General features: G+C 44.6%; 1 protein-coding gene across 1 annotated transcript in view; it reads left to right on the plus strand.

Moving 5' to 3' along the window:
• Nucleotides 1-27,148, plus strand: part of FCF1 (FCF1 rRNA-processing protein) — a 204,385-nt gene that overhangs the window by 69,452 nt on the left and 107,785 nt on the right. The window contains exons 3-5 of the mRNA XM_069637640.1: nucleotides 3,627-3,698; nucleotides 10,769-10,917; nucleotides 11,037-11,109. Coding sequence (XP_069493741.1) covers nucleotides 3,627-3,698; nucleotides 10,769-10,917; nucleotides 11,037-11,109 — 294 coding nt within the window. The remainder of the gene's footprint in view (nucleotides 1-3,626; nucleotides 3,699-10,768; nucleotides 10,918-11,036; nucleotides 11,110-27,148) is intronic.

Raw genomic sequence — 27,148 nt, forward strand, 5'->3', positions numbered from 1 at the left:
ACTAATAATAATAAACCAGAAAATAACACAATTCGAGTCCCTGCAGACTGATCATCTGGTTCCGTGCAAGATCTGCCAGAGCCCCAACACCCCCCAGAACCTATCCACGTCCCCTCACCTCTCCCATACGGCCAGTGCACCCTCAGCGTGATGATGACGTTTCTGCATGACATGTGCCGGAACAACGAATGTCTCCAAATACCAGCCCAGATCCCAACTCTCTACATAACTTTCGCTGCTGCTTTTATTCTACTTTTAAACATTAAAAAAAAAACGGTACCCACCCCCAGCTTTCCTCTGGTAGTGCTGCTGTTGGCAAGGGCATGAGTGGCTCTAGCAAATGCACAGCTGGCAGTGCGACTCTCTTCCATAGAGCCAGAGTGGTGTATGATAGCGAGTGTGTGTTTTTATAAAACAGTTGCATAAACTATAAAATGAAGTGCATTTCATATTTTAATTGCCAGACGTTGTTCATAATGTAAGAAGGTGTCTTTACAGACAACATATACACATGTATATGTATTCCATGAAAGGATGCATATCCCAAGACCTCAATAAATACGGTTCCCTACCCTTCACAAAAACCGTTTTTCTACCATGAATCAAATATGTCCCAGAAAGGGGATGATGTCATAGAAACCAAGGTCCTCTTATCAATTTCGGGAAATGGCAAACGGAGGCGACCTTCATCCATTGGCACCCAGCACCTAAAGCAACCCCACCTAACCCACCCTCCAAACGTTGTACCTTTTTATAAAGCACTTGACTAGGGAACAATGTAGACATCTGCTGCAAGGCCTTCCTTCTGACCCACTTGTTTATTTATTTATTGAGCGCACCACACCCGTAGGTTTCTGGGCGTTTTACAAGAATATGCAGTTTCTTAGTTGCAGTATAGGTGGAAAAAAAGCAAGATGGATTACAACACAAAAAAAATGATACATAGTTATATCTTAATTACAATACAGAAATGATAAGGGTGCATGCCGATACAGTTGACACAATGAGATAGCCAGAGATGTACTTGGTAGAATACAGGGGTGCAGAGGTGGGAGGCCAACTAACAGGGTCTGAGGTCTTTGGAGGTGAGCCAAAGTTTAGTGTTTTTCCTAAATTTGTGGAAGGATTGGTCCGCTCTTAAAGCGTTGGGTAGGAAGTTTGACAGTTGGGTCGCCAGGACAGTATAGCTACTTCCCCCTGCTCTTTTTAGCTTGAACCTGGGTACTCTCAGAAAACTGGAGTAGGTGGACCTGGTAGGTCGTGAGGAGTTTTTCATAGTAAATGTCTTGGCGAGGTATTGTGGGGCTGCGTTATTGAGGCATTTGTAGGTTAGGGTCGCTGTTTTGCATTGAAGTCTATCCTTGATAGATAACCAGTTGTTGTTACATCTATTCGAAGAGATGTGCTGTTTTCTGGAAATGCCAAGCGCTATTCTGAGAGCGTTATTCTGGGGAATCTGGAGTTTATTGGTGATGTATTTACTGGCACCCAAGTACAGTGCGTTGCAGTAATCGATTGTTGAAAAAATCAGAGCTCTAGCCAATGTCAAGCAGCTTTCTGTAGAAAGAAACAATTTGCAGGCGTGGTTCAGCTTACAGGTGTAAGCTGTCGCCGAGGCTCTGGCACTGAATTGTTTGCGCAGTTTCAAGGAGTAATCTAGATAGAAACCCAGAGTTTTTATCTCTTTAGCTACCTTGATGTCATTGTCATCAATGTTGAAAGAGGGATATTGATTTCTAAGTTTCTTCTGATTGGAAGGGGTGGCTAAGAGTAGAAGCTCAGTCTGCTCATCATTCAGGCACAGACCATGTGTGCCCATCCAGGCCTGAATGATGAGATAGATTTTGTTCACCAATGCTAGGTCAGTCTCATAGTTGCCTGTCGGGGTGTGAGGATCTGGGTGTCATCTGCATAGTTGGTGTAGGTGACACCCAGATAGTCTAGGTCATCAAACAGTGGTTTGGTGAACACATTGTACATGGTAGGCGATACACAAGAGCCTTGCAGGACTCTCAGGTTATGGGGATCGGGTCCGCTGCTGCCGGAGATGAAAAAACTCATCGATCTATTGTTCAAGAAGTATTAGAGCTATGCCTTCGCTTCTGTTGAAAATTGGGCCGCTGATAAGAGGTGTCTACAGAGCACCTTGTGATCAACCAAGTCAAAGGCGGCTGACAAGTCCAACAGGAGCAAGGCGGCGGAACTCCCTTTATCTTTCAAGTCTTCAATATGGGTCTTCAGGTCAATCAGGGCTGTTTCTGTGCCATGTTGAGGCCTGAAACCGGATTGTCGTAGTCCAAGAAGTTATTGGTCTCTGGGTAGGATTAAATCTGGATATAGGCTGCTTTATCGATTATCTTTAGCAGGAAGGGGACAGTTGTGATGGGTCTAAAGTTGGTGGGGATACTCGGGACTAAGGACGGTTTCTTTAGAAGAGGAAGTAACCAAGAGATTATTTTAGATTAGTGGGGACGGTACATGTGCAGAAGGATGAGTTGATAAGCGTGGTGATGAAGGGAGCAAGATCGCTGGCCGATTCCTTGATAGTGGATGCGGGCAAGAGTCTCCTAGGCAATTTACAGGTTACAGTCATGCAATGATGTATTACACATCATGGATAGATACTTGTGTGAAACCAGAAATGTTGCACTGTGATACTATGTAAACAAAATCAGAATGGCAGTATCACAAAGACACAGAAAATCGGTTTAGTGTGATCTTGTTAGCTACTGCGTCTTGGATTTTGGGACACCAGGTTTTATCCATAATACAATTGTCAGAAGGAGGGGGAGGGAGATTCCAGTTCTCTTAGTATGGTGAACAGTTCTCTTGAACTTGAACTGGCTTTCTCAATCCTATTGTTATAGGTGTCACATTTGGCTAAAATTATTTCATTTTTGTAGTTCGCTGTGAATTTAAGTAAGTTGTCTTTGTTGGATGGGGTGGGGTTATTTTTCCAGGATGTTTCGAGTTTTCTTTTTTCATAACATAGGGCTTTGAGTTTGGGTGTGAACCAAGTGTTCAGGTGTGCTTTAGGTTTACCCTTCCGTAATTTGAGAGGTGTGATTTTGTCTAGTGCTGAGGTGTGATGGTCTTGTTATAGAGTTCCACTAATTCTGCCGGATCTGAAGTGGCAGGCAAAGGGTTGAGTAGAGGATGGAGGAATGGTTATCCCGCCTCTCATCCAAACTTTACTGAACACGTCTCTAACTTTTGAAACCTTTTAAAAGCACCACCACAGCCCTCTGCATCCTTTCTAAACCCCACTTACCCCCACACACACATGCGGGCACACACACCCCGCCCCTCATCTCACAGGTGCTACAAAGCAGGCTTATATTTCCTTCACAGGGCCAGACCTTGCAGCTTCCTGTAATTTGAATGTCCATTTAGTAGCTATCTTTTTGTTATAATTGACATGAGTGCCAAGATTGATCAATACACACACGTCATATTTATCCTACCCACAAATTATGTAATCTATGACAGTTATTGTCTACTGATATCTGTTTGTCATTCAATAGAAATATATTATGCCTAGCGGCAGCGTCTGTGACTTCTCCACCGGTGGCGGGACAACTGCAACTATTTAGTGTCATATGTGAATCCCAATTTTGTCTCTGTAGTAAAGAAAAGGATCGAGCCAAGTCTGTTAAAAAGAAGCAAGAAGATCCCAGTGCCATCAAGGAAAGAGAAATGTAAGTGACTCCAGAAAAGGCCACCGTAATGAAGTGTGTGCCCAGGGAAGTAATTAGTGTTACCAATAATTTAAGACCTATTTTTACACTATTACTTTGCTGGTGGTTATAGCTTTATTTATCTTTGTTCACATCTGTTGCCGTCCTCTCTGCTGATACCCTCCCAGATTCATGTATAATTCTGACTGCTAATGATATTTTCTCGCCCAGCACCCAGAGCCGTTCCTGCTGGTAGTTTGTACAGGGTTTTAAGAATTCGACCTTTTGGTGGACTGAGGGAGGATGAGATTCCTTTGTAGTGGTGGTTAATGATTTTGACATGGGTCATGTTGCCACCTTGGATCAACAGTAAGAATCTCTGGGCATCGCAGGAAGGTGCATCAAAGTACACTGGGCCATTGTAGAAATGTTGCATTAAAAAAATACATATATGTTTGTAATGAAGGTGTAATGGAAAATGTTGCACACATTTTTCGGGTGCTTTTACATAGGGCAGCCCCTCTGTAATAGGGAATATCTGTGATGTGTGCTGTTAGGGTAGCATTCCCGTTTTAGGGATTTGCTGCCCCTTTTAATGTGACCCCTGAAACTTTTTCGTTTTACCCTTTGATTTTCTAGGATCTCAGACTTCTTTTTGTGGTCGGAGAGATTTCTACTAAAGTCCCCCTGCTTTTGCTTCCCTTATTTATTTTACCTTGTTGTCCTTTGGTAGTCCATAAGGCTCCTAGGATAGGTTAACTTTTAAGCAATACATTTTGGCCTTAGAGTCTTGTATCTGGAAATGAGTGGTTTTGCACAGAGCTGCATTTTTCCTAAACTAATGTATTTTTAATTGGTTTTATCCCGAACTCTTGTTTTCCCTCGTTTTTTAAGCCTTTGAACAAGCCAGTCTGTTACTTTTTTTTATATAGCACCTTCTATTGGCCTAAGAAAGCACACAGTTTTTCATACTCTTTAACTTTGCTTCCCATCTAGGTTTCCTGATAAAGCATGTTGCTTTGGTTATATATTGCCCTAATTTATTGCCTCCATCTAGGTATCGCTAGGAAAGGAATGACCTTGCATTATCTCTGTATTGCGCACACAATTGTGTACCTTATAAAGAAGGTTGTATGATATGTTTTGAATTACTGTCTTTTTCACTTTACTCTTTAAAGTTTGGTTGCATTGCTTCATTGAATTGCTTTTTTACTGTTTAGATTAAAGTTTAGGACATCTCACTTTGAGATTACCAGCTGTGTGTATATATATATGTGTACATAAGTGAGTTTCAAAGTATATAGTATTCTTGAGTCTTACCTGTTTAATACCCTAAGGTCTAATAAATAGTATATTGCTATAGTTCTCTGCGGAACTCTTACTTGACTATCTCTAAGTGTTGTTAACTGTTCTTGCGCATCAGCCGCTGATCACCAAAGACTGCCTTGTTGCTCAGCCCATGCTACCATGTGAAAGTTGTGTTCGCCCAGGTGTCAAAAGCATTTATCAACTAGGTAGGGCTCTCAGAATCCCCCAGCCCCATCCTGCGAGAGCTGGACCTGAAAATCCCTTCTTAATTCCAGCGTACAAGGTTTAGTTGGATAAGCGTATTTTTGTCCTGGTTATTGCAGCAAGCAACATGCTCTGATGTGCACACTCTGATGGCATCGACCCTGACAGCATGGGCTAGTGTGAGGTGCACCCTCGGTGTACATGACCCACCCAAACCAATATTTTGGAAGGCTTACCAGCCGACAGGGTGAATTTTCAAAGCAACGAGTGATACTTGGTAGAAGCCCAATGTTAGACTGCTGATTGCTGTGAAGAGCTGCACTCATGGGATCTTCACGCTGCTAAATCAAAGGTTGTTTGGGGTTGTTCCTCCTGTGCTGTCACCGAGATGTGTCCATGTTAGGGAGTTTAAGTACACCTGTGGTAGGACTGTAGAAGACTCACTCTTAGATGTACAGGGCTCCAACTCCTAGGTTTAGCCTGAACTACCCAGGCGATTTGGTAGTTCTGGTCGAGCAGCCTGGCTTCGTTTAGGAGGGAGGAGGGCTGTAGGTAAGTACAAAGACCTCAGAGCACGCATATAGTCAAGAATACACTAACACACTGTAATTTTATTGAAACAATAAGGTCATTTATTATAAACACTAAGACCACTAACATTTTACTAGAATTTCAGGTAAGTAAACGTATTCCATATATACAATAAGACCTTGATTGAGCATTACTCAATTTGCTGGTAGAGTTTAGATGATAAACAGGTATGTAGTCAGAGTAGCACATCCATTTTTTATGCAACATTCAATTTAATGCAACAAGGATGCTGGTAAGTAATTTCTAGGCAGCCTACATTTTAAAAAGTCCAGCCCTATCTGGGGATGAGAGTCTCAAAATCAGTTGGGACACTGGGCGACCGGGGTCCCTGGGCAGAAGAACAAAGGAATGCAGACGTTTTCAAAGTTGATTCTGCAAGACTCTTCAATGTTGCAGGTAGGTAAAAGATTTGTTATAAAGAGGGTTCAGGGAGGCCGGAGAGAGACCCCCTGGAGGATTGTAGTGTAGCCCAAAGGATCGATGTCCTTAGGCTTGGGAGAACACTATTGAGTTGTCCACCCCAAGTGTCTCAAGAAGCTCTGGAAAAGTACAGACCAAACAGCAAGCACCAAGGTGAGCACCTAAGAGAGGGACAGTACCTTTTCTTATGAAGAACAACAATGTCACCAGTGGGTGCCCAAGGAGAGGTGACAGCAGCTCCTGTTAGGATTCTTGGCCTGGAGGCTGAAGAAAGAACTTTTGGTGGGAGCAAATGGTCACCTTTTTTGGATGGGACACCCAGCAGACGTCATGATACTGGCTAATTGGAACTTGACACAGGCTTTGGTTCCGCAATGGTTGTCACATGGCAGACTTCTCTCCATTTCTCGGTCCCTGACTTGGAAGATGAGGCTTCTGAGAGTGGGAAAGAGTCACTGCAGGCTCAGAAGGATGCCCACAAGATTCCAGCTGAAACCGTGCTTCAGGCGACGATGCACAGCAAAGTGATCCAGATCTCCGGGTATTGGGAGATTGCTTCCTAGGACGGTCGCAGCTCTTGGAGGGACAGCTCAAAATGCAGTTTGTCTCGAAGGTTTTGGCCCACCAGTCCAAGGGAGGAAGTAGTCTGGTCTGGATTTTCCCTGTCAAGCAGCAGAGGAGGTTGGAGCATCAGCGGTTACTCAGTAGTCACTGGCGGTTGCTGGAGGTGGCTGCGGATTCGGATTATGATATTTTATTTATATTGCGCCCATACACAAGTGTTTCAGGGCGCAACAAGGCAAGGGGGGTACAAGGGAGGACAAAACAATGATCTTACTAGGCCCAGTGACATTGAGAATGCGGAAGTGCAGGGGAGAGGGAAGGGGGGAAAAGTGCAAGGGGCAGGGAAGGAGTTGAAACTGCTGAACACTTGATCAAAACAAAACACAAACTGGTAGTGCGGCCAGCAGTTGGCAAGTGCAAGAATTAAGCGCAGACAATGGGTGTCTAATAAGTGCAGGAAAGGGGAATGTAGGGTTGCAGATACAGACCCAAATGCAGGAGTTGTCCGGAGGCAATGTGGGTATGCAGCTGGGTGGACGGGGTCTGGGCCCGAATTCAGAAGGGTAACCAGGTGCCCAGTGCAGAAACAGAGGATCTGCAGGGGAGAGGAAGATGGAAGGCAGAAGCAAAGAGGAAGGTCTTGAGGTGCTCCCGGAACCTAAGATGCAGGTTCTTCTTTCCATTGGTCGATGCAGGAAAACCGTTGGGATTCACCAATCACCATTCAAGCCTTCATGCAATTCTGGGGGCTGGCCTGTCCAAAGGACAGCCAACCTCCCAGTTGGAACTGGATCCAGAGAAACACACTGCAGGACAAAGACCAGGGGAGTTTCGGTCACCTCCCTTACTTCCTGTTCTTTCAGGCATGCATAGAGCCTTATCAGGATTTCTCCAGGAAGCCTACCAAAGACAAAAGACCTAGCAGGACCTCCCCCACCCAAGTAAATGGAAGAAGGCCCACAGCAAGGGTTGGCGGAAAGAAAAGTATAGCCACCATTTTAGGTCAATGGTGACCCCATGTGTCCCTTACCACAGCCAGCTCGTAAAGTTAGTTATAAATCATCCACTGCCACCAGCCACTCAGATTAACTTGTCACTGTAACTAGAAAGTTAGCGGAGTAGTGGAAAAAGGGATTCGTTGTATCCCCTCAGCACTCCAAATAAGGTGGGGTTTGCTGATTCCACAATATGAAAGTCATGTAGGATAAAAAGTATCCCCCCGCCCTTGGTAACGTTTGTTATCACAAGGAAAATAAAAAGGGCAGCAGATGGAGCTTCCAGCAACACTGCACAGAAAGTGATGTGTGCTGCAATAATTAATTGCAGATGCCTTTAAAAGTTGAGGAAAGCATGATTCCAAAAAGATACAATCAAAAGGGTTGAAAAAGGTTCCGAAGGTAGAGTAAAAGACTGAGTGAGTGTCGAAAAAGGTTCCCGCTCACTCAGGAGAACTGGTAAAAAAAAAATCCAAGAGGCCAGCACAAAGTGCTGGGGGACTCGCACTTGGGGAGAATTACACCCAAAAAGGACATTCTACTAAACAGTCCATCAGGCTTAAGATACACTGCAAAACTGTAATCCAACAACACCATGTAATCCAAGAGAGAGTTTATTCATGACCAGGTGACTAAACCTGTGGTCCACAGGCCTGCACTTATTGTATTGGCAGTAGAATACTCTTACCAAGTGATCTCTGCCAGCCACTAGACTGTTGCAACTGACTCCCTGGCACTCCTAGCACTTACCCCCTTCCCCTTGTTCCCTTCTCTCTCTCTCTCTCTGCACTTACACGTTCCGAATGCTCACAAGGCCTAGTAGGACCACATCTTTCTTCATCAGTTTTATTCTTTTGACCTTTTGTTCCCAGGCTCCCTCCCCTTGGCCCTGTGGGTGCTTTGAAACACACGTTTTTGATGTATTACAAACGCACAATAGAATAAAAAAATAAAAAACTCCTTTCCTTGGATAATGTGGTGTACTGCTCCTTTCTTGATATCCATTTCTCTGACATGTGTTCAGCTTGAGGTTTAGATAGATCATTGCACAGTAGCACATCTCTGCCTCGCCCTTAGAGGCATCCAATTAAGACTCAAAAGGGAAAAAGCAAAAGTACAGGTACCTCCTATCAGAGGTATAGTTTAGGACGTAAGACTTTGAAGGAAATGGGTACTTTGTAGACACCGTTCAGTCAGTGATTCCAGACTTCACAGGTATGTGCAGTTTTGATGAAGTTCTAACAATTCTAGATATTTAAACTGTCAGCTATGGCTCAAAGAACACTTCAACTCCCATAGATGGCGCAGTGGTTTTTATTGATATTTTGCAGGGCGCTGGGGCTGTTCCTTCCTCTCTAGTCTAGAATTTGCGTTTTCCACCCTAACCCAGTTGTCCCTAATCCCTGGTTTAGTATACATAATATTGACCTGACTGTCTATTTCCTAGGCTAGATAGTTAAGGGACCCTAAAAGCAAGTGCCTTCTCTATCTAAACTCCCTCTGGGACTTTCTAGACGAGCCCTACATTATCAGTTGGCAGCTAAACAAGGATCTGGGGATTTGCCTTCAGAGACACTGCCCCATTCGATCGTCTTCATCTTGCACCCTGATGTTGCTCTCCTTCTCACTATAAGATACTCTCTCTCTCTCTACTGTCCTACTCCCTAGTCCACCCACCTTCACCCCTTCTACTCCCTGCGTCTTCCTCCTCTGTCCCTCCAATGTCTTTTGCTCCTTTTACTACCTATCTCCACCCCTCCATGTTACTGCTCCCTCCTCCACACTACTGCTTCCTCCTCCACACCACTACTGCCACTCTTCCACACTACTACTACCGCTCCTCCCCACCTTCTCACAACCACTCACCTTTCACTCTCACAACCACTTTACAGGCACTTTCTACTTGTCCCTTTTAATAACCCTGCTCACTACTCTTGCACGCACACTCAGCAGTCAGTACCATTTGCTCTCACCAACCAATTCCTCCTGTTTTCCAAAAATCACCTCCACACTCCAGCCCGCCATCCTTCTTCCTGCTGGTCTCTTGGTCTGCTATCTCCTCCTCTCACCTCACTGGAACAACTAACAACTTCCTGTTTCATGTGATCTCTTATCCCCATCCTCTGACTGGTTTTTCGACCCTGAGCAGTCTGGCACCATCTTCCCTTCTTTGGGCGAGTCACAATTACAGAATGTTTTAAACAGAGGGTTAAGCCCTAACCATTTTCCATGCACATGGCTGCCATGCTTTAACAATGGATGCCCATGCTGCAAAGTGTCACAGTTCGTTAGGGGACTGAGGCGTGGTTCCGCTCAAGGTGAGTTAAGTCGTAGTGAGCGGTCAAAGCTCAACTTAAAGTCCCTGGTAGGCTGGGGGACTGCAGTGGATTAGCAGTGCACGGCGCCTGAGCAAGCAGCATAGGCACTCAGACTCCCCTCCTATTGGTTCTCTCCCTTCTGGTGGGATATATAGACTGGAAAAAGAGAGAGAGAGAGAGAGGGAGCATGGCCAGCATTTCTAAGAGGTATCTGGTGATGTAAGTTGGTATTACACATATAAAGACTGGCCATTGGGGAGGTGATAGTAAATGGGGCTCTCTCAACTGCCACTGTCCCCCTCTCGGGTGGGGCTGCTCTGCTACCCTCCCTGGTAGGCCTCCCACCCCAGGCTGCGAAGGGGTTCTCATCCACTTGTGACAATGTCTGGTTATAAACCAATCATTAAACATAGACCACCGCATTCTGGATGGATGGTGCTTTCTCTACCTGGACTATATTGAAGTGATGTATGATTGCAGTTTATTCTTAAACATGTTATTTAGTTTACCAGGATTCCCCAGAATTGATTTATAGTTTGTACACAGAACTTTCTATTAGCTAGATTGTTCGTGAGCACGTTTGTGAATGGTACACCGGAGTGGTTGGATTGTGCAGGAAGATAACTGGTGTGTCTGTGATGAATTGGTGAAGCCACCGGCAGCTAACATTGCTCATCTCTTCCTTTCACAGTCCCCAGCATCCCTCCTGTCTCTTTTTCCAGTATAACACCCACTTGGGACCACCCTACTACGTTCTGGTTGACACCAACTTCATCAACTTCTCCATAAAGGCAAAACTGGACATTGTGCAGTCAATGATGGACTGTCTGTATGCTAAATGTGAGTTCATCTCTTTGTCAAGGACATTATGACCTAAGTAGGAGAAAGGTAGAAATTGCAAAATCTCTTTTTGGCTTGCACCAGTAATGAAATATGTGTTTTACCACTTTCTTCTACAGGTGTCCCGTGTATCACAGACTGTGTCATGGCAGAAATTGAAAAGCTTGGGCTGAAATACCGCGTTGCACTTAGGTAGGTGCAAGGGGCACTGTTAAATGCAAAGATGGAGTTTAGATGGGGGTGTGGCGGGGTATGTGACAAAAGAAACCAACAGAACACTCCAAACATTTATAACTTAGTTCAATGCCTTTGAAGAATGGTGATAGTAGCTGTGTTTGGAGGAACATCTACAGGTTCTGGGGTCTTTGGTAGCACTAAAGAGGGATTATGTAGGCTCCACATTACAATGGGAAATAAAACCGAGGTGCGGGTGCTTGTTGTAAATGGACTATTATCTTTGGACTCGATAGTTTAATTCTTGTCTATGGTCACAGTGCTAGAGATGCAGCACCCAGCATACTTCTCTGCAGTTAGTTTCATTTAGAAATTATCACTGTTAGGAAATATTTTTCTATCTGCAGCTTCCCCATCTACTTCAATGGGACCCTGTGAGACTGGATTTCTTAAACTCTGGCCTGGTGGACAGAGTTTAGGAGGCCAGCCTAGTTATGCCGGTAAGATGGCTCAGCGGGTTAAGGGCTTGTTGCTGGGATCTGTGTTTTGATTTGATTTTATTTTATTTATAAAGCGCAAAAAACCAGGCCCAGGGGCAACCGGGCGCATACTCTTAAACATGTTACAAAAAGCAGTAGTTGTGTCTGATCTGCAGGTTGCAGTTTCAACCAATTTTGAGGTAATAATGTATGAAAATATGAGGCATGTAAGGTACTTTTGATCAAAGCACTATATAAATATCAAATCATTATTATAGTGAACAGGGACAACACTGGGAGCTGTAGCCAAACAAATCAAGGTAGCATGGAGAGTGGTCAAGGCTAAATGTTCAGAGTGATTGAGTTTGGTAAGGGGTCCACAATAAGTCCAACACAGTGCGCAATCAAGGATTACTCTTAGACAAGTAAGTACACAAATACTCTTTTTATTTTTATTTATGGACAAAGAACATACTATGAAAAATTACTAATATCACACAAGACTAAATAGTAAAATACATACAAACAATCACAGTGAGTTGGTGTAAAACATTCAGTTCCCAATACCTGAAAGGGAAGGTAAGTAAATCGTGATTACACCAACAGTCCAGAGGAATATCAGCCCTAACTTGTAAAGTCTATCCCTAAGTTGTATGGGACCTTTTGCCCAAAAGTCCATAAAGTTTGCCATAGTTTTAGTGAGTGGGAAAAAGTTAGGAGGAAGATGTGATGTGGATGTGAGGCAGGTTAAAGTCAGAAAGGGACGTATTCTAGTGAGTAAAACGGTTCCCAGCCTTTTGAGGGCTCTCAGGAACAGGTTTTGCCAAAGTCAAACAGTTGTAAAAGTTTCAAAAAGTTATTCAAACTTTTCTAGGGCGGAAAGTAAGTATTGCTAAAACTTAGGACCCGTACTCAGGTTTTTCTCCAGACTTGTCGGGTTGTTGCTGTTGGGTACAATTTTCATTTATGTGCTAAGTCTACCTCCACTGTGAAACACCCAGAACTTTTCCCCTCGCACCTTTTCTTTTACTCTTTTTATGGGTGACCTTTTTATGTCTCTCCATAATGTATGTTTGGATTTATAGTTCCCTTTAACTTTTGGGCTTAATGAATTTTCCTAATGCAGCACCTTATGTGCAGTGTTGCTGGTTGCCCTTCAGGCTTCCCTTTTTATATTCTCTTGATTTACCTTGGGTGAACTACTGTTCCCAAGGGTAGAGGCGGGCGGGGGTTCCGACCCTTTATATTGTATGTGTGAACAGCACACCCAACCTTATGTGGAGGGCTGGGGAGAAGCATGGTGTCCCTTTTCTCATTGACCTAGTAACATTTCTGTTACTGTGGCAAGCTAACTCTTATAACTGGTGGCAGTGAATCTACTTTAATTTTTTTAAAAATATTACATGCAGGCTGTCAACCAGCTGCAGTAATGCACAGAAGGGCCGCTATTCTGCTAGAATGGTGGCTTCTTTCTTTTTTTGCCATTTGTAGTGTGCTTGTCCTTTCTTGGGTCTTCTTCTGCTGTCCTAGGTGGGGGAGGTCCTGGTTGAAGTTTTGTCTTCGGCAGGAACCCTTTCGATTTCCTGCTGAGGCTCGAGAGTGTCTGTGAATGCAGGAAGTCTGACACTCTGCAGCACTTTGTCTTCTGGTGTGCCTGAGCAAAACCAGTTCCCACTGGGCGTCTGGCTGTCCTGATTGGACAACCACACGCAACTTTCCGTAAGCTGCAGGAAGAGGTTGCAGATTTTGTGTGTGGGTTCCTGTATAAAAGTCAATTCTGGAAGCTGAGGACAAGTCGACCACTGGAATCCGACGAGGAAGAGACAGCTACAACTGATTCCAGCGTCCGCAGCCCGTTCGGACCCTTCCTTCCAGTGACCTGGGGGTCCCAAAGACGACGACTCCTACCTAGAGGCTTTTGAGACTAGTAGCCTTGAGACGACCTGCAAAACGAGCCATCCCTTGACTTGCTGCGGCCTTGCTTGGCTGCAAACCGCCAATACCAGGTGACCTCAAGCCTGAGTGCTGTGCAATGTCTTCTGAAGTCCAATTCTCGCTGAAACTTTGGTGGACTCCTGCTGCACCTCGAGAGACACGAAAGTCCCCTCGCCAGAGTGCAGGTCCCCTCACCAGAGTGCAGGACTAGATTAGCAAAGCGAATGCGACCAGCAACGAACATCCTTTATCTGGTACATGTAAAAGGTAGCCAAATCCACAGAGCTGCAAGAAGCGCAGATGATTCCTTGGTTGGGAGCCTTTTCTGTCGACTGCTGCTACAAGTTCCCATTCATTGTCTGTTCTTTCGTCACCAAGAATCCAGGGACCGGGTCCTGTTCTATTGCATCGTGAAGGCGTCCGTCTGCAAGCTCTTATTCACTGCTGAGGTACTGTGTTGGCTTTGGTAATACTTACTTCAAGTCTTGTGTTGATTCTTTGTGGCTGAGTGGGTGATTTGTGCATTTGGGAGTTTGCCCATACCGTTCGCCCAGGCCTAACACTGGAACGCATCTAGGGAGCCTTCTACGAAGTCCCTGAGCACTTTCTACTAACTTTAAAGTCTGTAATTGTTGAAGGAGAAATTTTCTGGACCTCTGAATTTCCTGCATCTGAGCCTCATCCTGACCTGCCTATTGCCTATTGCTGGCTCCTAGACCACCAGGGTCCCTCTTCTACCTCTGAGATTACTCATGCTCTAGAATAGGGAAGGACTTAGCAGTATAAGCCTCTGTCTTGAAAAGATCTTTGAGACAGAATAAGTTACAAAAATTTCACTGAGTTTTTACTTACCGTTGAGTTGCTTGTTGTCCCTCTGAAAAGTATAAGAAGTTATTACTTGACTCTGAATTGTGATCCACTCTTCTAGAAAGTAACTGAGTTGGTATTGTTTTATTATTCTTGAAACTGAATATGTGTAAAAGCTTACCAATAGGGATTACTCGCCTTGAATAGCTGTTGCCATTCTAAAAGTGTACCAGTGGGTTGTGCTTAACTTGAACCGCTTGGCACATTTCTAAAACAGTCCTACAAGAGGTTCTTGCTACCTTGAACTGCTGATTGCTTTTCTGAAAAGTGATAGAGTTCTTACCCTAGAATTGTGTTCCACTCTTCTGAAAAGTATCAGGAGGAAGGATAGCTGAGGGGCAAACCGTTTGTCTTGGAAGCAAGACAACGCAGCGCAACACAGTTTCGAATCCCGGTCCAGTGCTTAGAAACCATTCGTTGGTATTAAGCGCGTTATAAAGTATCATTTTAATTGGTATAACTGACTATTCCTGTAATAGAAATAGTGTTAGAGTTTATGACCAATATGGTTTTACTCTCCTTGAATAGCTTAGTGCAATTCTACAAGTGTAACATTGGGTTGTGCTTACCTTGATTTGCTTAGTGCATTCCTAAAACAGTCTTACTGAGTTCTTACTTATCCATAAGTAGCTGACAGCCCTTCTGAAAAATGTATAAGTTCTTTACTTATCTTTGACCTCTGGTCTGAAAGTATTGTTGGTGTAACTGTATCCATTCTACACAGAAGAATTAGTTACATATATTGTAAGGTGTATACTTGTAAGAGTGTTGGTATAACTGTAATATTCCAGTAAGTGAATAACACTGTGGATAATCTTAGGGCCTGCCTCCCTATTGTGTGTTTCTAAAAGTCTAACTAATTTGGTTTTACAACCCATGAACTGCATTTTGCCATGTGTATCATTAGGTTTAACTCACCTGGAACTGCATATTGCTCTTCTAAATAAGGTTATACTTTGGTTTGCATACCATTATTATTGTGTTGGTCTTTATAATTGTTTGAGTTATGATATAGTAATTACGTTTGCCTACCTTTATATAAGATAAACCATTATTTTTACAATACATAAGTGTGTAAGGGTTTCTTTGGACAATATGTATGCTACATTTTCTTTGTACCTATCACCAGCCCTCTTTCCCTTCTAAGTTAAGCCTGGTTGCTCTGTCGTTGCTACTGTTGGGCAAGATTGTGTGCCCCTTTGGGAGACTACAGCAACCATGACATCCTGGCAATAGGAACCCAACCTTTGGTAAAAGTCTGTACTACACAGGTTGGTAGTTTGGCTGAGCAACAAGGCTTATCTCAAGAGGAGTCAATGAGAGAAGTGGAGTGGTTACACAAGAGATTCACAATGCCAATTATTCAAATAAGCTCTTACACTCAAGGATTCTTGATTAAAAATTATTAATTTATTTAACAGTCAGTTATATAAGCCTTCTTCAGAAAGGAGAAACACATGTAACACTTCAAAATACACTTCCAAACACACTGTGTTTCTCTAAATCAGATGATACCCATTGGGGATGGCACACAGACACTTTCTGCACCCTCAGGTAACTTAAATAGCTAGGACACTGTGGACATTGATTTATCACTGGTACATTTAGAGCAATACTGAGTTTGGTGCAAAGGTTAGATAAGGGAATAAAACAAAGGTTAACAAATACTTCATAAAACTGGTAAGTACTTTTTCAACCCTCCAAATTAAATGCAAAGCAAATTTTACCTTTCCTAGGGGAAAGGTAAAGGCGCAAAGTCGGAGGTAAGAAGAGTTTCTCAGGGAGCTAGGACAGCCAAAGTTAGTTGAGCAAAGTCTGGGAGAGCTGAAGATCTTTGCAGGTAAGTAAAAGTCTTGCACAGTGTTTTTAGAAAGGTTTTGTAGAAATAAGATCACATTAAGGGCCACAAGCTGGGAGGCTTGTGAGGGGCAATGTTGCAAGCAACTCTACAAGGTTAACCAACACAAGTCTCAACTGAGAACAAGTAAGCCTACCCCACAATAGGTAAGTCCTCTTAGACTTTACAGTACCTTTGGTTAGAAGAAATGGTTCCAGCTGGCTTCAGTTTCTGTACAGCTCGGCAGATCCCTCTTGTCCCCACGACGGAGGCACAGAAACACAGCCGGCCAATCACCTTTTTGGTGCATTCCTGTAACCAAGGGGATTAAGCACCGGGAGTTTCGGGCACCTCCCTCACTTCCTGCCCCTTCCAGACATATTGGAACCAGGGTCGGGCTTAACTCGTGAATCCTGCCAAAGACTAAACGAACAAAGGGACCCAGACCTGGTTTGGTGCGCTGAGTACATCTCAAGAAGGACCTTTCCAGCAAGAAATGGCGAAATAAGAAGACCGGGCCATTGTGACAAAACGGGGACCCATGGGTGCTTTACCAAGGCTGCAATTGCAGCCTGCGGTAAAAACACACAATGGTAGTTGTTAGGCAAGATTGCATGCAGTACCCTTTGGGTGCACTACAATAACCTTGACCTTCTGTCAATAGGGACCCAACCTTTAGTACAAGTCTGAACTACACGGGTTGGTAGTGCGGTCGAGCAGCCAAGCTTATTATAAGAGGGGTCTTTGTGAGCAGTAATGTGCCACAGAGTTTCACAGTACAGTTATCCAAATAAACACTTATACTCAAGGTTTCTTGATAAAACAATTATTCATTTATTTCACAGTCAGTTATATAAGCCTTCTTCAGAAAGGCAGCAAAAACATGTAACACTTGGAACTTCTTCATTAAACTGGTTTCGCTTCTTTACATTGACCCACAATTCTATATCACCCTGGGCAACACAAGATCCCCTAGCATCAAATTAGAACGTGGGACCAGATAGGGCTGCCCCCTATCAGCCCTCTTTTTTGCCTTAGTGATGGAACCCCTAGCCTCAAGATTGAGATCCTACCGATTGCACAGAGGTCTTACGTTAGGACCCCATAAACTAGTGGTCTCCCTATATGCTGACAATGTCCTATTATTTGTTAACGAACCCCAAACTAACCTCAACCCAATAATGCGGGAAGTGATTAAGTTTAGCCAAATCTCTGGCCTCAAAACCAATCATTTGAAATCAGTAATATTCCCACTCACTCCGAGTACCACTAAGTTTGCAGACGATCATGGCTTTAAGTGGGAAAGCTCAAAATTCTGGTACCTAGGTATTTACATGTCCCTCAGCCACAACGATATATATAAAGATAATTATGAGACAACGCTAAGCTCCCTGCAGGAACAGGCTCACAGATGGAAGTCACTCCCACTAACACTTTGGGGTAGAGCCTCACTGACCAAAATGTTTATTCTCCCCAAACTATTTATTCACAAATATACCACTACTCCTTCCAAGATCCTTTTTCCAAAAAGTCAAAAGCCTCATTCTGGAATTACTGTGGGTGGGGAACCCAGCACGGGTAGCCCACGCAACACGTAATACTACCAACATCATGCGGCGGCCTCGCACTCCCAGATATAGAGAAATACTACTGGGCAGCCCAGGCACAATTTTTAAGCCTCTGGTATACCATACATTTCATCCGCCCGCACGTACAGGTGGAACGGGCCCTCGCATCCCCCAACTTGCTGAGAGCTGTCATTATCAGCCACATTCCAGTACCATACAATATGTTGAACACTGTCCTATCCACTTATGCCATTTGGAAGACGATCGCACGGAAATACGATGTAAGCATAAGGTTCTCCCCCCCCCCCCCTACTGCCAATCAAATTCATTCCAGGCATCCCCCTAACAGCCGAAAAAGTATTTCTTGTATTGTTGGCCAAAGTTAACATCCAATCCCTTGGATACCTCTTCCCCGAGGGCACTTTCATAACCCCACAGATGGCTAAAGAGAGAGGAGGTACCACTTTACTCGACACTTTCCTCTACTGTAGGTTACACTACACCCTACAAGCCATGTTCCCATTATTCCCCAAACAGACAGCGACATGGGACCTATTACATAATGTAATTAAGGCGAGGGTAGACTAGTGTCACTGCTATATAAGTCCCTACTAGCAGACACAGTAACTATTGATCCCCGAGTGAAAATAAAATGGGAAACAGCCATCCAAGCTACAATACCTGAAGAGGATTGGGCTTACATTCTTCGTCAAACCCAGAAAGTCGCTATAAACACTTGTTTCAAGCAAATCCATTTTAACTTCGTGCACCAAACCTACTATACCCCTGCCAAAAAACACAGACACCATCCAGAACTGTCGGCACAATGCGAAAGATGTGACGCTGCAGTCACAGATTTCTTCCACCTGGCCTGGAACTGTCCCGATATATATCAATTCTGGACTTCTGTCCTACAAACAATGGCTGACATATTAGGAGAGGAGATGTCCCCACTCCCATTGGTGGCCCTCTTAGGTTTGACCAAATACCTGCAGCCCGCGTCAAGGAAACTGGCAGCCCTTCTCCTGGTGTTGGCGCGCAGGAGGATTGCTATGACATCGGGTCGCGGGCCAGTTCCCACACTGGCAGCCTGGAAAAAAGACATTTTGTATTCTCAAGATATGGACACTGAATTTATACGGACACTACCACTACATGCACAACCCCCTGACATCTGGGGTCCATACATAGCATACTTGCTAAATAGCACTGAGATATCAGATTCTCAAACTGAAGCTACGTAAACAAAGAGAGCGGACGGGTATCGACTAGAAGAGCCGCACGAGGCGGACTAAGTTGATGGGGACAAGTAAACAACAAATAACCTTTAAGTGGAGCGTCAGGGGTGGGGGGGAACTAGTGCAGAGAAGATTGTATGTCGAGACTGTTATGTCTGCACCCGGTTGGTGCAAATGTGTTTGTTTGTATATGTAAACTCCAAAAATAAAGTATATAAAAAAGTAACACTTAAATATACTTCAAAACACACTCTTAGATTCTCTAAATCAGATGATACCCATTGGGGATGGCACACAGACACTTCCTACACCCTCAGGTGACTTAAATAGCTAGGCCACTGTGGACATTGCTTTATCACTTGTACATTTAGAGCAATACTGTGTTTGGTGTGAAAGATAGAATGGAGGAATCAAACAAAGGTTGACAAATAATTCAGAAACAGTTAAGTACTTTGTGAAACCTTCCAATGCAGAGCAAATTAACACATTCCTGGGGGAAAGGCTAAAGCACAAAGTCAGAGATAAAGAGGAGTCTCAACGAGCCAGAACAGCCAATGTTAATTGCACAATGTCAAGGGGAGCTGAAGATCTTCTTTGTAGGTAGGTAAAAAGTCTTGCACAATGTTTTTAGAAATGTTTGTAGAAAATTAGAACAATTGAAGGGCCACAAGCTGGGAGGCTTGTGAAGGGCAAAGCTTTAGCAACTCTGCAAGACGGGTCTCAACTGAGAGCAAGTACGGCTACACAACAAGAGGTAAGATCACTTAGACTTACAGTACCTCTGGTAGAAGAAATGGTTCCAGCTGGCTTCTTTTCCTGTACAGCTCTGCAAATCCTGTTGTTCCTGAGCCTCAGCCGTGGGGACAAGAGGGAGGACGTCTGGGGACTGCTGCTCTGCGATGGGAAGGTCAGCGACAGCAAAGAGCAAACTTCAATTCAGCAGTTCAGTGTTTCAGCTCCTCGCGTCTGACAGCAAAAAGCAACACTGCGGCTCTCGGATACCACTTCAGACTTTCCTTGCTTCTGGGGTCCAGCACTCTATTGAGGTGGCTCAGGCTTGGTCAGTCCTGCAACAGGGAAGTCCAGAGGATCTTCCTAGCGCTCGGGTCCGACTTAAAAGCAACGCACACAATCTGGTGTTCCTCTCCCTAGCTCTTCGGTTCCAGCAGCAGCAGCAGCAGTGGAAATGTAACCACCTTTGAGAGGATGTCCAGATGGGCTTACTTTGGAGTTGTTGATCCCACCAACTCAAGGGGAGAAGTCGTCCTTGCAGGGCTTCTCTAGTCGAGGCGAATATGTAGCTTCAGCACAGCAGCAGGGCTTCACCTGGCAAACCAACGGTCCAGGAGTTGCAGCAGGCATCTCTTCCAAGTTCTTCTTCGGATTCCTCCGTCCAGTGGTCGACTCTGCCTCCCAAGCCAAAAAGCCTCACCTTTTATGCAGGTTTTACCCATTAATTCCAGCCTAGCTGTCAATCACACAGCAGGGTGGCTGTCCTTGCCGGACAGCCAGCCGGCCAATCACCTTTGGGTGCATTCTTGTAACCAAGGGGATTAAGCACAGGGAGTTTCGGGCACCTCCCTCACTTCCTGCCCCTGCCAGACATATAGGAGCCAGAGGCAGGCTTCACACGTGAATCCCGCCAAAGACAAAACGTAAAAAGGGACCAAATCTGGTTTGGCGCACAGAGTAAATCTCAAGAAGGACCTTCCCGACAAGAAATGGCAAAAGAAGACCGGGCCATTTTGACAAAATGGGCACACATTGGTGCCTTATCGTGGCTGCGAGTGTAGCCCACGGTAAAAACGCACAATGATAGTAAAAAGTAAACCACTGCCACCAGCCATTAACTGTAGGAAAGGTAATATAAAAATGTTACATGAGAAACTAGACAAAGGGGATACTAAGTAACCCCTCCAGCACCCTATGGTAACTTTTCCTCCTGTTCACTGCCTCCGCATCATAACACCACCACCGATCTCTACTCCCCACTTTCCCCCTTACACATATGGCCCGCCTATAGCACCTCCTTGTCTCTACAGTGTCTGCTTCATCATCCATGTCTTATCCAATTGACCCAGCCACCAGACTTGCGAGACTCGGGGCCAGCACCATACCCTTACAACTCACCTGACGTCCCACTTCACAGCTTTCAGGAACCTTAGGTTGGGCACTCGCTCATCCATCAGACACACCTCCCACCACACTTGCTTGTCCGCACTGGATTCACTACCGTCTTTCCCATTTGATACCCCAGCTACTAAATCCACTTTTACCACCACAGCACATACCATCATCCCTACCACAGCCATGCCTCCTACCCACAGAGCGAAGAAAAGTATACCATCATTACCCCTCAAATGTGCTCTGCTCAACATCCGCTCCCTCCCCGATCACGCTCTGGAAATCGACGATCTCCTAACTAGCCATGACGTCGACCTACTTGCCATGACGGAAACTTGGCTGCATGAGGCATCTGGCCCAGCCATTGCACTAGTCCTACTACCTGGATACTCCATCCTCAAACAAGATAGACCACTACGGTCAAGAGGTGGAGTAGCTCTTATCACCAAGGATGCCCTATCCCTGAGACTGAATAACCGCCCCTGGGATGGCAACTCTGATATCCTATCTGCCAAACTATCCTTGTTCCCTAACTGCACCATTTGTCAAGCTCCGGTTCCACCTCCCCTATCTCCTCACCTGATTCCTCAGAGGATAGATCCTTGAGAGGATTCTTCTTCTTTGGAAGCTGCTGCTTCTTGTTGTTAGACGACTTGTCCTTATAAATCCGGACCTTCTTTTCGCGGAGATAAGGTCTATCCCCTCCAGAGGCCACCGTGACAGTAGTGGGAACCTGTCTCGGGTGCCTCCAGTGGGGCCAGCCTCACTTACAGGGAAAAAGCCAAAGCAGAAAAAACCCTGTAGATCTTGATGGTAGGAGATGAGGTGGACAGTCCTTGACCACCCAGGCCGTTGGAAGAAATAATCTCTCCTAGCGGAAACCGCTGTGGGCAGACGCTGAAGGTGGATAGCGAGGGCTGACTCAAAGTAACAGATGTCAGCGACCAGTTTCCCAGACAGAGCTCGGAATAAGACTTGCAGGTAGAACCTTTCAATAGCAACAAGGAATTTGTAAGTAAGTAGCTGGATAATAGACAAAAGAGAGGAAAGAAAAGGAGAATAAATGGTATAAGCAGGAAACCCGAAATGTATACCCAGTGAAAGGAATAGATGGCAAGATACCGCCGAGTAGAAACTAAATCAGATACAGGAAGAGAGTACCGCCTTCCGAGCGGAGCCGAACAAAAGTTGGAAGTATCAAGGCAAATGTAAGTAGCAAACAGTGCAAAACAGTGCCGCGCACAGAGAAGGCTGCAGGCAGCAGGGAAGGAACGGCAAGAAGCCGAGCAGGAAAGTAGGAGGAGCCTCGTACCCAGGTAAGCAAGACAGCAAGGCACCGAAGCGGTGAAACCGCAGAGTACACGCCGTGTACCCAAAGACTCGATGGTAGGGTTGTAGTGCGGCTGAATAGGAAAGAAGGAAATGCAGCTAGAAACAAAGGTTGTACAAGATTAGAATAACGTTGAAAGGTAAGGCGGCTAAGAAAGCCCAATGGAAGGTAAAAGCTAGAGGGTAACGGAGCGTTAGCGTGCGAGAAGCAAACACAGATACAACGCACTGCACAAGGGGGCGGAGTCAGAACTTATAGAGTCCGCCGCCATATTGGATGAGGACTAGAGGGAGGTAACTGCTAGCTAGTGCCGCCAGCGGTTCCATAACTTCCACCCCTGATTCCTGACACCATTAACATACACATTCTATATCGGCCTCCCGGCCTTCCATCAGACTTCCAAGGACATCTCATGCACCTACTTAGAGATAATATTAAAAGTTCCACTAAAACTATCCTTCTTGGTGACCTAAATCTAGGTTTCAACGATGCAAAAGATAAAGCTGCCTCAACCCTAGCCAAAGAACTCGATGACTTTGGCTTCTCACAAAAAGTCACTAGCCCTACCCACACCAAAGGCCTCACCCTGGACTGGATCGCCGACCACAACTGTTCCTCCACCATCACTTCTATCGTTGCCTACCCCTGGACTGACCACAACTGTATCCAATTCACTATCCCCATAGCCACAGCCACTAAAACCCTCACCTATGAACTTCCAGCACAGGTAAGAAGCTTCAGAAAACTCAATAGGGAAAACCTTTGCCCCTTCCTGGAAGTCTGTGAACTATCACCCCCCCCGACCCCCTCTTCTCTAATGACCCAAACACACTGGCAGCTATCTACAAGGACACCCTCAGTAAAGCTATTGACGCAATAGCCCCTCTCGAATGTAAAAAGGAGAAAAAGTCTTTGCACTCCAACTCCTGGTTCACTCAGGAATTACAGGCTCTATGTAAGAGCAAACGAAAGGCACTAAATAACTGGCACGCCAACCCAAAAGACCTTGCCAAGGAAAACTTCAAACAGATTTCCTCCCAATATAAGGAAGCCATCACTAAAGCCAAATCTAACTCCTTCAACGCACGGATCACTAAAGCTTAATCCCAATCCAAGGAAAAGATGAAACCTGGTGTGCAAGTATACAAACTGCTATGTTCAACAAAATGGATTTACTTCAAAATAAAATCAAGGAGCACTACAAAGCTCTACCTCGCCAACACTTGCCCCCACAGACAGTCCCCAACACTGTGAACTCCAATGACTTCCTATTCTCCTTCCGTGATGTCACAGAACCAGAAGTCGTCCACCTCCTCCAACACCTTAAACCATCCATGTGCAAAGGTGACATTTGTCCACCTAATATAATTAAAGATTGTGCCGATTCCCTCGCCCTTCTCCTGACAGCCTTTATCAATTCTTCTTTCAAAACAGCCACCGTCCCGACAAGCCTAGAAAAAGCATTTGTATGCCCAAAAGCACTCTAGAACCCGCATTGCCTTATAACTACTGACCCATAATCACCGTCCCGTTCCTCTTAAAAACTTTGGATAAAGCGGCCCACAGCCAGATTCAAAATGTTCTTGAATCTAATTCTATCCGAGGGAAAAGACAATCTGGATTCCGCAAAGGTCATGGCACAGAAACCACCCCGGTAGACCTTAAAAACCAAATCACAAAAATCATGGACAAAGGCAAGCCAGCACTTCTCTTACTCTTGGATCTCTCGGCTGCATTCGATCTTGTCGATCACAAGATACTCACATCTCATCTCACCCATGCTGCTAAATTCTCCAAAGATACGTAACTGGAGGGACTGCTCAAAGTGGGTGGTAGGACTTGGGAGCTGTAGAGATTGGAAACAAAGGGGTGGCGTCCTGCCACGTATATTTTCATTCAGTAATACTTTACTTTTCTGATTACTGTGAGACTTTTCTCATTTCACATATTGCGTATCCTAGAGACTGTGAAATTGTGCTATTTACAGTACAGAGATACAAGAGAATGATGCAAAAAACACAGGTGACTCTTAGCTTTGAGCAGTCCCTCCAGTTACGTAACTTTAGATATAGCAGTAGCTATAATAGGGACACCCTGACTAGTCCTCTTTTGAGTCATTAGTCTGACTCCCTTCCAGGCCACAGCCTGCCCCCAGCTTGCAACTATTCCACACACTGACCCCCCTTCCTTACCCCACCACCAGCCTTGGTTCCACCATGGAACACATCCTTAGTTTTTCGGAAGAAGAAACAGCAGACATCATTCAGGGCCCCACTCTGTTCAATCTGGATGGAGCCCAACAACATATTGCCGCCACAGCATCTGGTGATGACCTACTCAAACTCAAAAAGAAATGCTTCCGTACAGAGGTCCATGGACACTTCTTGAGAGAGTATTTACGGGTAAATATGGTCCCACTTGGACTGATAGTCCGTAATGAACCAGCACTATTTCTTGGAGACAAAGAATATATGACCGGCTTTAGCAAAATCTCAACCAAATGTTCAAGAGACCTAATGGTATTAACTATCAGTACAGCAAAAAGAATTCACGCAAAAATTCAAATCGAATTGGCAGCTGAAGAAGAAAAATTCCTCACTAATGAAGATTTACAAAATGCCCGAGATAAGTTGAAGGAGATCAATTCAGGGTTCGATCAATTTATGGCCGCAACATTAGAAAAAAAGCATAAGAAATTGGCCAAAGACATTCAAAACTTCAAGATTTAAAACGTGTACCCTTATTTAGCACCTGATTATAAGGAAAAGAAAGAGAAGGAAAGAGTGAATAGCCATACAGGCCCGAGTAGAGGAAGAAGAAAACGGGTTACATTTTCTGACACGTCTAGTTCGGGCTCCTCAAACGGGTCATCTCAAAACACAGGAAGACAACAACTTGGAGGACAATCTCTACCAACACCACCCCCCCAGGTTCCTTTTTTAGGCCGGGGGGGCCCCAGAGGCCGATACTGGGGCCCACCACCACCAATGAACATACCTTTCTACCCATACAACTACCAACAGTGGGGTCCACCAATGCGGGGACGACGCAACCAATGGAGATATTAGAAAGCATCCCAATCTTCAACTTATCAGGAATAGAACTTACCAGAAGTGAGACTGCAGTCTTGGCCAAAGGTCTTTCTTTTGTCCCCTCGAACAAGACCAATTGGTTCAATCTGGATCAAGAACTGTCCACATTCTTCAGAACAGTAAGACGTAAATTCTATTTCAAGGACAAGGACCCTTTATTAAGGGAGGAAGATTCAGGACTACATGTTCCCTCTAGCTTCAATCCCAGCGAGAACGAAGTATCACCTTCTATAATAACCTTTGAAAAATGCATTAGGAATGAAATGAGAAAACTCCAGGATAAACAAGAGGACAAAAGGAGAAACCTATCAGTGGACGAGCAGAAGGCGTTGAAAGATCTCTCCACAAACAAACAAATTGTGATAAAAACAGCAGATAAAGGAGGTGGCATAGTCATTCAAAACATAGACCAATATAAAAGTATGGTCAAATGTCTCTTGGACGTCCCAGCCAACTACAAGAAATTGAAGAAAGACCCCACAGTGGAAATTAAGTCTAACATTCAAGAAATTGTGACCTTTGCCTCGGAACATGGATGGATCAGCGAAAAAGAGGAAATGTTCCTCACTACATCAGAAGGTAGAACACCTGCCTTCTACGCACACCCCAAAATTCATAAGGATCAACATCAACCACCAGGAAGACCCATCGTATCCGGATGTGGGTCCATCCTTGAACCCATTTGCAAATTTGTGGACCACTTTTTGAAACCTCTGAGCCAAGAGACGCCTACATACTTACGAGACACGATGGCTACCATTGCACTTTTTGAAAATCAGCCCTTTTGCCCAATGGATGAACTATTAGTCACCATGGATATTGCCAGCCTGTACACAAGCATTCCGCAAGATTCCGCCGTTGAATGTATAAGACAACATCTGACACACAACATGAAACAAACCCGAGTACCCATCAATTTCATTGTAGAACTTCTTGAATTGGCACTTCGCAACAACTTCTTCACATTCGATGAAATATTTTATCTCCAGATAAGCGGCACTGCAATGGGTGCGGCCTTTGCACCTAGTCTGGCAGTCATTTTTATGTCAGAATATGAACAGCAACTCATCCTCAACACCAGTAATCCTTTCCATGAGAACATTTCACGATGGTTCCGATATATTGGACCAAAGACTTGGTTTTCTCCTCTTTGAAAGACATCCAATATACCATTTGAAACCAGTATTAGGATGATGTTTGTAAAGAAGTAATGTTAACGAACCTACTACAAATGTGAAACTGTCTGTGCCCTACTGTACATGCTTACTGTTACCACTCTAACTTTATGTACAAGCCTTTTGGCACCTCCAAGTTCATGTCATGAGAGCTCTGTATTGTGGCTTTACTCTACTTTACATAGACTCCCATTTTTACATGCACACTAAACTGCTAGAAAAGTGTTGTTCTAAAAAACTACCGTAATATCACGGGTAATCCATCCCCATTTTTTCTTTATTTTGTGATATTAGCTGAATAAACAAGCTAAGAGTCACCTGTGTTTTTTGCATCATTCTCTTGTATCTCTGTACTGTAAATAGCACAATTTCACAGTCTCTAGGATACGCAATATGTGAAATGAGAAAAGTC

This window comes from Ambystoma mexicanum, chromosome 14 (genome assembly GCF_040938575.1).
Source record: "Ambystoma mexicanum isolate Mex_15411 chromosome 14, UKY_AmexF1_1, whole genome shotgun sequence".
Lineage (NCBI taxonomy): Eukaryota > Metazoa > Chordata > Amphibia > Caudata > Ambystomatidae > Ambystoma > Ambystoma mexicanum.